At 51.3% G+C, this 9,946-nt stretch overlaps 1 protein-coding gene across 1 annotated transcript; it reads right to left on the bottom strand.

Moving 5' to 3' along the window:
- Positions 1–209: 209 nt before the first annotated feature.
- On the bottom strand, positions 210–9,371 carry BCL6 (B-cell CLL/lymphoma 6). Its single transcript, XM_009871847.1, has 9 exons — positions 9,333–9,371; positions 8,118–8,285; positions 6,811–7,032; positions 5,689–6,672; positions 4,911–5,092; positions 3,653–3,820; positions 2,199–2,329; positions 1,640–1,777; positions 210–451 (listed from the first exon to the last, which is right to left on the bottom strand). The coding sequence occupies exons 2-9, from the start codon at positions 8,276–8,278 to the stop codon at positions 305–307; spliced, it is 2,133 nt and encodes a 710-aa protein (XP_009870149.1). The 5' UTR covers positions 8,279–8,285; positions 9,333–9,371; the 3' UTR covers positions 210–304.
- Positions 9,372–9,946: the final 575 nt, after the last annotated feature.

The raw sequence follows: 9,946 nt of genomic DNA, 5'->3' as shown, positions 1-9,946 counted from the left end.
TTTTTATCTTTTATGTTTTATATACAGTAAGATCTGAATAATTTTATTTTTTCTTTTCGTTTCACATAACTGGGAAAAATAAAACCCGTGTATTTGTAATTACTTTTTTTTAAATTTCTAATGTTTTTCCACCTATCTGCACTATGGGTTTAGAGGCACTCCATCATGTGATGAATTATGGTTTTTTGTTTCTTTTTTTTTTAAGATTTTTTTTTTTAACCTTTTTATTTTAAAGTGTTGCAAGTAACCTTTGGACAGCTTCTCCCCGCACCAAGATGACCTCCTCCTGGGAAATCCTCTGCCTTCAGCAGGCCTTGGGGAGTTCCGGAGGCACCTCGCTGCCCGAGGAGATGCGGTACTGCACCTTGGTGTTGGTGATGGCCCCGTGCTTCTGCCGCAGGTGAAGCCGCAGCTGGCTTTTGTGGCGGAAATGCAGGTTGCACTTCTCACACTGCCGGGCAAGAGGCAAAGGCAAAGGGTGTTAAACGTGACAAACAGCAGGGAAAATGTCCTGTCCCTTCCCTTCAGGGTGGGGATCCTCTGCAGCAAAGGTTCACCCTCTGCAGCAAAGGTTTGTCCTCTGCCAGGCACCCCAGGACGCTGAGCCCGTTTTACTGGGAGATGAGGGAAAAGCGGGGACGTGGCTGGGAGAAGCAGCACCTGGGGCACCCCACGGCAGGCTTTCAGCAGCACGTTTTGGTTTATGGGATGCACAAAGGTGAAAGCCTCTTGGGAGAAGACCCTGGCTCCTTATGTGGATGCTCATACCAGCTACAGGACTATTTCGGAAGCTGCTTTTAACTCCTCCCAAGCTGGATGGCTCCAGAGGGACGTTTGGAGATAACGCCTGCTCTGATTCTCTCTCTAGCAGATGTGGAAAGTGAGGAAAGCCTCAGCAAAGAGCTGGGAGCCCTCAGGGCTGCAAGCAAGGCAAGGCACTTCTGGCTCAGCAGGGTACCACTGGCACAGAGCACCCCAGGCCAGGCTGGCTGCTCCCTTCCCCAGTCATAGAATCACAGAAACATTCAGGTTGGAAAAGACCCTTGGGATCATCAAGTCCAACGTATAACCCTACTCTACAGAGTCCACACCTAAACCACATCCCCCAACACCACATCTAAATGACCTTTAAACACCTCCAGGGAAGGTGACTCAAACACCTCCCTGGGCAGCTTGCTCCAGTGCCTGACCGCTCCTTCTGTGAAATTTTTTTTTCTACCATCCAGCCTAAATCTACCCTGTTGCAGCCTGTGGCCATGCAGCAGGCAGCTGTAATTTAAACCACAGCTATTTGGAGAAGCGTGACCTTCTTCCAGATGGGATGGAAGAAAAGCAGCTAAGATGTACCCAGCCCAGGATGCACGTCGGTGTTTCCAGTGCAGCCATTCATGACAAAATACTACACTGACATTGGCTAATGCATGAGAGTGGGAAAGGGGGCATGAGCAGTAGTGACGTGACCTCGATGTTGGGCCTCATGAAACTGGTGAAAGGCACTGGGATGTTGCAACCAGCCCACGCAAATGCCCTCGTGTCTTCCCAGCCACCCAGTTTGGCAGCATCCTACCCAAGACACTCCCCAGCTCCAAAAAAAACCCAACCACCCACAACCAAAAAACACCCCAAAATGGTCACTCACATGATAGGGTTTCTCTCCTGTGTGGATTCGAAGGTGACTTTTGAGGGTCTGCAGGTGTCGGAAGCGGGTGCCGCAGATCTCACAGGGGTACGGCTTCTCCCCAGTGTGAATGAGCACATGAGCACGGAGGTGGGCCACCTAGAGAGAGCAGCTCCGGGTGAGGACGAGAGGACAACCCTAGGAATGAAGGCATCCCACCCGGAGCAGGGGCAACCCTGTGGGAGCAAGCACCCCATGGGAGAGAGGCCCAGACGTCTTCTTTTGGTCTACTGGGTTCCAACAAGGAGTCAGGGCCACACAGGAGTCCTGGTATCCCCAATCTTTAACAGCAAATGCAGGAGAGGAGCTAAGAACAGCAATCAGGCTTCCTACCAAGCCAAACTAACCCACATGAACCTTAAGGCCCCTTATTATCCCACAGCACCACAGGAAGCGTGCCCAAGGCAGCGAGCATTGCTCATCAACCTCCTCCCTGCCATGAGGCATCACCAGCCTTGGGCAGGAGGTCTGGCCATGTCCCACCTCCCCAAACAGTGCAGGTCCCAGAGGCCACATGCACCTGAACAAATCTGGCCCCACAGGTCTCGCACTTGTAGGGTTTCTCTCCGGAGTGGATGCGTGTGTGGGTTTTCAGGTTGGCCGGCCGGTTGAACTGTGCCCCGCAGATGTTGCAGCGGTACGGCTTTTCTCCTGCAGAGCCCAACAGAAAGGGTGAGGGATTAAGTACAGGCATGCTCAGCCCCCATGATCCATGGTGCTCCACAAAGCTAAATCCCCCCAGATGCCAGACTCCATGGCATGAAGCACAAGGCCTGACTCCTGTCCCTTTTGGAGATGGCTCTGGAAAAGCAGCTGGGGCCTGTGTCTCCCTAGAATCATCAATAAGCCACGCAGGTCTACCTCACTCCCTTTAGGCCCCTTGTGGTCCCCAGTACATCCCACATCGGCCATTCGCCACCTCTTTGGAGGAGCGAAAAGAGGTGACAGAGCGGAAAACCGAGGCCGCCAAGCCACTGCTCAGTTACAGTCACTGCTGGTGATCCCATGTGATGGGGGCAGCTGCAAAAAGGTTTTGACTAATTTCTTTAAGAAGGCTGAAGGTGGGCTCAATGTGGAGCGGGAAACAGCCAATGCCTATCCCTTCCTGCCTTTTTCTGTTGTTTCCAGGCTTTGAACTCACACACCCTTGAACCCCGTCCTGGCATTTGTGTCATCTCATCCACCTGCACAGCCCTCCCAGAGCTCAGCTGAGACTGCAGGAATTTGTGTCTAATTCAGTTGCACTGAGTTGTCAGCACAGACTTCCCTTCCCCAGCTAGTGAACTGGCTGTTGACACGCTGAGCATTAATAAAAGCATGAAAAAAAAATTCCCTAGATTTATCAGTGAATGACTAATATCCCCTTCCTTTCTCAGCTTTCATCACGCTGATTCACAGAGTCCATCCATTCACAGATTTTCCCATCAGCAAAGTTTCTGCCAGGCTAGATATGATCTGGATTTCTGCGATGTAGGAGGAAAAAAATTCCAGACTTGTCCTTAAATTTTCTTTTTCTTTTTTATGTCTACCACAAAGCAAACTGGAGGCCACACATCTGCTCCTTGCCATGCATTTTGCATACCACCTTTAAAAACAGTGGTTCCCAGTGCTTTACAGCAAAGGAGCTTGAGGCCAGGCAGCATCTCCCCCATTCCCAAGGTCAGTGCTCTGCCCAAGGGCTCCCTGGCAGCACTGTTTTCTCCTGCAGAGCCCAAGATAAAGGGTGAGGAATTAAGTACAAGCATGCTCAGACCCCATGATCCATGGTGCTCCCCAAAACTAAGTCCCTCCAGGTGCCAGACTCCATGGCATGTGTCTCCCTAGAACTATCAATAAGCCACGCAGGGCCACCTTGCTCTTCACATCAGAGACAGCAGGTGACATGGAGCCAGGGACACCATGTCTGGGACAAACCTAGCATGTCTGGCAACCTGCCACCTCCCCAGTACGTTGTCCCTGTGGCTGACACTGTACCTGTGTGGACGGTTTTGTGGCTGGCAAGGTTCCCCTTGTAGCGGAAGGAGGCCTGGCAGCGGTCACACTTGTAGGGCTTGTCACTGTGGACTTGGAGAGAGTGTCTCTTGAGAGAGGCCTCCTCAGAGAACCGGCAGTCGCACTCGTTGCAGAAGAAGGCTCCGTTCTCTGGGAGGGCAGAGAGGAGGGTAATGAGATGAGCAATGTTCGGGCCAGCTCCTCGATGGGTCACGGGGTGGGTTTGGGATGGTGGAGAAGGGCAGCCAGAGCAAGCACTGGGACAAGAAGCTGAGTGCAGATGTTTATAGTCAGTGGTGCTTGCACCACACCATTGCACCCTGACCATCGTGTGCACACAGCAACAACATGCATGGTTTGAGAGAGCAAAGTCATCACAAGCCATACGTCCTTCAGTGCTACATAAGCTGCTTCCATGAAACTAGCATCTTCCCTGGACATCTTTCAGAGAGGTCCGCAAAGGCACCCAAGTTATTAGACATCCTCCGGAGGATGGATGGTCAGCTCTGGAGCAACTGCAGCACCTGTACCTGTAAAGGTCTTAAACCTTTACAGGTATAGATGTGCTTCTTGAGCACGGGAAGACCATCATCATCTGAAGAGCAAGGTGAGAGTGCCTAACTCTTACATGCTGTACATAGCTTTGACCGCCACCACAGCACAGTTGCCTCTGTGGGTCTCCGCCCACACCACAGGTGACAGTTCTGAATTCCGCCTCCCTGAGCTACAGGCAGAGGCAGATGGCTGCAGAGATACTAGTCTCTGGGCTTGTGGAGTTTTGCAACAAGATTGCAAGCCTCATTATCTGCATTTCTCCAGATGTGCGCATCGAGTGCCCTGATAACAAAGATGTCGTGACGGACGCGTGAGACACACCATCTTGCCTAATGCCCATTAGGGTCATTACATCTGCCAAGCTTGTTCTTCTGTGGTTCTGGTGGGGTGGGGTGCACGTTGTTTCCTGTCCTCTGCTGGCATGTCTGCAGCAGGTGACTAACTCCCTGCACAAGTGCTGGGGAAGGGGAGGAAGGAAGCAATTCCCATGTGCATGTGTCCCTTACACGCATGCACCCAGCTGGCCAGCCAGTTAAGACGGGGCTGTAAAGCACCTTGGGATCTACCAGCATCAGGGACAGCTCTGACTGCCCGTTTGGACACAGGGCATGGCGAGACAGGTCCCCAGACTGCACAGCCCCCTTGCTTGCTGGTTAAAAAAGGTGATCAGGGATGCAAGACTCACCGCAGCTGGAGTCAGAGTATTCAGACTGGGTTTCCCCCATCTCCTCTCCGAAGTTTGAGCCAGGGGTATGAAGGCACATCTCAGCATGTTGTGGGGACTGGCAGCCACAGGAGCTGCACTTCGACGAATGCATGTACAGCGGGGACTGCCCTTCGCTGCTCCGAGGGGACCCATCTCGGGACCTGTGGAAGGACAGCAACACACACAGCTGTGGAAGGCTCTCGTTATGCTTGAGCTCCTGGGCCCTTGTTTGCACACTTCCAGACATTAGGGACAGACATGTTTTATGGGGACACTTTGTGGTGAGACGCACAGCATAGCCCTGATCAGCAACAAGTCCCTCAGACCCAATCCTTCCAATCCTTCAGGTGCCCATCACCAAATTAACTCGAAGCTCTCTAGGAACATCCAGGCCCAGCTGTTCCCTGACAGTTTGGCCATTCCAATGCTTACAGCCAATCAAAAGCTCAAGACACAGAGGGTCTGGTAAAAACCATGCTGAGCAAATCCAGTCTCCACAAACTATACAGAGGTGCTAAAGCGAGTCAAGGAGTCCTGACCGAATGTTCCCAATTCCCAGTCAGGCTGGCACCACTGTGGTGGGGACAGCTGACACCCAGCTGGCACCACTGGCAGCACTCCACCAAATGCAGAGGCTCCCACCTGCTCATGGCCGGACTCGCCAGCAATGCTACAGATATTTCACACACTTCCGAACCCTCACCAGCAACATGGGGAGTCCTGCCTCTTGAGCGTGGGGAGGGGGAGGAAATCTTACCTGTTAACAATATTATTGAGTCTGCTTGCTTGTGGGATAGTAGAATCTTCTCCATTCACGCTCATCTTGGTGGGGGATTGCACGTTGAGATGCTCCGGCTCTATGGACTGCTGGCAAGTGGACATGGGCATGTAGGTGCGAGGAGACAGGGTTCCCATCTCATTCTGGTCAGCGTTGTCTTGCTTGGTGTTCTGATTGAGAGAGTTGAGGACGATGAACTTGTACTTCTTCCAGTTGCAGGCTTTGGGGTCTGTGGGGCTCTTGGTGAAGAGGGAGCTGGAGTTCTGACTGATACGGGCGTTCTTGCTGCTGCTGGACTCAGTTGGCGAGTTGGGCTGACAGTCTGATTTCTGGGGACTCTGAGGGCTGATGAGTCCCTTGCGGTCCAGAGGGGTGCTGGTAGGCTCAAAGTGCTGGCTGATCTCATCCTCTGAAGAGGTCCTCTCCTCCTCTTTGGCCACTTTGTCACAAGAGAAATAGGGATTGTTCCGGATAGAAGGAACGACAGGTTTGGGGCCAGAGGCTACGCTGTAGTGCACATCGCTCCTCGTTTCTTCAGCAGCACCTTCTTTTGGAGCATAGATGGTAGCATGGCACATGTTGGCCGAGATGTCGGTAATGGTTCTCATGTACTCAGTGGGGATTGTCCTGGAGCTGTCACATGGCAGGATCCTCTCCTTGGGGAAGGCACCTGCCCTCGAGAGTTCGGAGAGAGGCATTCTCATCTCCCGCAAGTCATCATCCACAAGGAAGCTGTTTAGAGGAAGAGGGCTGTATCCGTGGTAGGAAATGGGGGATCCAGACAAACTGTTGATCAAGCCAGGTGCAAAGGCCCTCCCATTGCAGAGGGACCCATTTTGGAGAGGCATGCCATTCTCTGAGACATCTCTGCTCCGATAAGCCATCACTTCTGGGTGGTTCAGCATCCGTCCAGCCAAAAATTCTTCCCTTGGGGCCTTAACAGCAGACACCATCTCCGCTTCACTGGAACCAGGCAAAAAGGAGGGAGAGACAGTCATTTTTCAGCCCATAAGAATAAGTTTGCAGATACTTTGTCAGTTCATCCCTCTCCCACCCAAGCACACCGTCCCAGGCTCTCCAAAGTTCACTCACGGTGCTCACCTAGACTTGACAAACCTTCGGCAGGTATCAACCACATGCTCCATCTGCAGGTACAGTGCTGTGGTCATCACGGCCATGATATTGTTCTCCCTCAAGTTCAGGCGGGATGTATACATGAAGTCCAAGAGGATGCAAAACCCCTCGGGGTTAATTTCAGGGTCCAAGTTGATGACATTCAAGTTGCATTTGAGCTGGTCAGTGAAGATGCTGTAGAAGAGGCCACTGCAGAAAGGAGACAAGAAAGAAAAGTGTTATGACAATTCAGAGGAAGAAAGGAGAATTTGTCTGAAATCCCTTAGCACCGAGGGGTTTGTGAATGGGAAGGGTGGAGGAGGAGGCAATTACAGAATTCCCTGAGCTTCCCCCTTATTATCAAGCTTGGTTTCTCAGCTTAGTAAGCGTCTTCTGCACTGCATTTTTCCCAACTGGAACAGCCTGCTTTTAGATCTCACTTGCTCAACAACTCCCCACTGCTTCCATCTAAAAATTCCCCCTTTTTTTTTTTTGGGTTGTTCTTACCACCCCCCTCCTGCTTCCCAGGGTGACTCATTTCTTTCAGAAGCCTCTTGGGGCATCCATGTTCACTCTTTAACCAGAAAAGAATAAAGGAAGAAAAAAAAAAATTAAAAAAAGGAGAAACATTGGCAAAACATTTTTCACATGTCTTAATAGTCAAATCTTGACTTTTCCAAATCTTTATACATTGTCAGCAGGAGAACCGGGAAGGCATCTGTCATAATTCAACTTGGCAATGGTGGGATGTTAATTAGCATTCATGAGGAAGAAATTCCAGCTATTCTAGGAGCTGGAAAGGGATTTCAGACCCCACCAGGCTTTGAAAAAAATCAACAAAGGTAGGTACAGCCAGCAGCCTAGGAGTCAGGTAGGAATACCTCTAAAAATAGCAGCAGCAGCAGGGGACACTATGGTCACAGAGGACTCGCTCACCTCAGTGAGCATCCTCCCCTCTCCTGTCCTGTCCTGTCCCTGCAGAGCGTTTGTGCTCTGCCTTTGGGGATGTGCCTCACATCTGCTGTGCTCCTGTTTATCTTCATGGGCTGCAGATGTGGGCGTGCAAGGACAAGAGAGGTGCGGACAGGCAAGAAGAAAAGTGTAGGCAGCGTGCTGGAGGCAAAAGGTCTCAGCTTTAAACCTATTACAGGGACAAATATTTTAGCAGCCCCTTTCAGTTCTGTTTCTCCGCCTCCTTCCCTGACTTGAGCCTTGCCAGGGCTGCAGCGATGTTGCTGGTGGCCAAAGGTGGAGGCCAACAGGGAAGGGAGGCAGGGAGAGGACCCTGCTCTCACCTGCAGGCCATCAGAACTGTTTTGTGGGCTCTAAACTGCTCCCGGTTCACGATGATGACAACGTCGGTCAGGATATCCCGGCTTCTAAGGCGGTTGAGATTGAGGAGGACATCGCTCGCGTGGCGGGTGAACTGGATGCAGCTGTCTGCTGGCGAGGCCATCTTGAGTCTGCTCAAAACAGAAGTAGGAAGAGGATGAGAATGGAGAAGAAGCCAGTGAAGTACCCTACATCCAGCGAAGAGACAGCTGCTGCTCTGGTATGTGCTCAGATGGGCAACTGCTGCTGGTAAGGACAGTACCAGCTCCTTGGCCCCAAGGCAAACAGTCCTGCATCACGCCAAGCACCTGCCAGGCTGCCTAGTGAGGTTTCTCAGCCGACAGCGAGACCTGGCATGTCTCAGTTCCACCCAGCAAGCTGGTGGGTGAAGGCAACCAGACCCTCCTTGAAGATTAGCTAACTAGCTCCTCTTTCTCCCTGCCTCGCCCATGGTGGCTCCACCCCATCCCACTCCTCCCACCATCACTCAAGTTCATCTCTACAAAGTTCCCAACACAGCTTCCTAGCCTTCAGATCTCCCTCAGGAGCCATCTCCCTCACACCTCTGCTGGCTGGCTGTAAATCCAGCCACAGGTATTAAAACAAAACTTAAGATCCCAACTGAAGCATTTCAATACCTGGAAAAATCCAATTCACAGTGGAGCACCAGTCCTCACCCACCAGCAAACTACTTTTCTGCTCCCAAGTGGTGGCTACTCTGGAGAAGATCTGTGCCCCAATGAATCGGTGGTGGCAACCGAGGAGCAGAACTCATCTAACCTGCTGGGCTGCTAGCCACAGCACAGCCTGGTCTCTCCCAGTGAGCAAGGTTTGGATTAGTCGAGGAACATGAAGTCTTCCCTCAACCCAAAACCCATTGACCCATCTCAGAGGTGTCCTCCCAATTAGCACCCAGGAGAGCCCACATCTCCCTGTGCCTGAAGGTTAGAGTGGAACATGCACCTTTAGCATCAAATTCCTGCATGATCAACTCCCTCCCACAACCTCAACTCCTCCTCCTTCCCCAGTGGCATAAGAATGTACAGTATTTTCGACGGAGCAGCTGCTCCCCTGAAAACAAATTCCAGCTGGGTGTAATGAAACATTTCATTCAACATGGTAAGGGAAAGGTGGGGGTGGGGGTTAGGAGGGGAAACACAAAATTTAGATTTACATACCCAATGCCTCAATTCACAGTCCAAAAGTTTCTTTCAAACCTATAAATAAAGCACAAGAAAACAAATGCCACATTAGCTGGTAATTAGGAATTGGCCATGGCAGGACACATGCCTGCTGTTTTGCTCGAGTATCAGTTGGATAAAAGCTAGAGATAACAAACCTTCTACTCTCCAGTAAGGTTAACATTTGTTTCTTCCGGTACAGTACGTTCTTATCACAACCACAGTCTTTGAGAATCCAATCATAGCTTCTTCCACACCCTCTAGCCCAAACCATGGGCGTATGCCAAGGAGATTTTAATTTCCATGACTCAGGAACTTAAAGGCAGGTGGGGAAGGGAAGTCGAGCGAGAATTTTCTCACCACTTCTTTGGGAGATAACTCTTCCTCTGCCAAGATCGAATTCCCGGATGGTGCCACATCCAAGCCCAATGCTGTATTCCCAGCACCTCGTTAACAGGTGTGACTTACACACAAACATCTGCTGTCACTCCGCTCGCAAACCTGGAAAGAGCCTGAATCCTGTCCTCTAAAACAGCTACTGCCCTTCTGAGAAAACCCACGTGCTCCTGTCACTGGTGGAAACGCCCTGGGATGGGATTGCTGAACAGACG

The sequence above is a fragment of the Apaloderma vittatum genome, unplaced genomic scaffold (genome assembly GCF_000703405.1).
Source record: "Apaloderma vittatum isolate BGI_N311 unplaced genomic scaffold, ASM70340v1 scaffold25076, whole genome shotgun sequence".
NCBI classification, from domain to species: domain Eukaryota; kingdom Metazoa; phylum Chordata; class Aves; order Trogoniformes; family Trogonidae; genus Apaloderma; species Apaloderma vittatum.
The sequence above is the reverse complement of the archived record's forward strand: the minus strand, read 5'-3'. Positions and strand labels throughout refer to the sequence as shown.

Excerpts from the sequence above, each read along its gene's own strand:
- BCL6 (XM_009871847.1), bottom strand. The coding sequence starts at position 8,278 with ATGGCCTCGCCAGCAGACAGCTGCATCCAGTTCACCCGCCACGCGAGC. Across the intron at positions 7,033-8,117 it reads ACAGTTCTGATGGCCTGCAG|TGGCCTCTTCTACAGCATCT; the intron begins GTGAGAGCAGGG and ends TCCTTTCTGCAG. Across the intron at positions 2,330-3,652 it reads CCACAAAACCGTCCACACAG|GAGAAAAGCCGTACCGCTGC; the intron begins GTACAGTGTCAG and ends TGGGCTCTGCAG.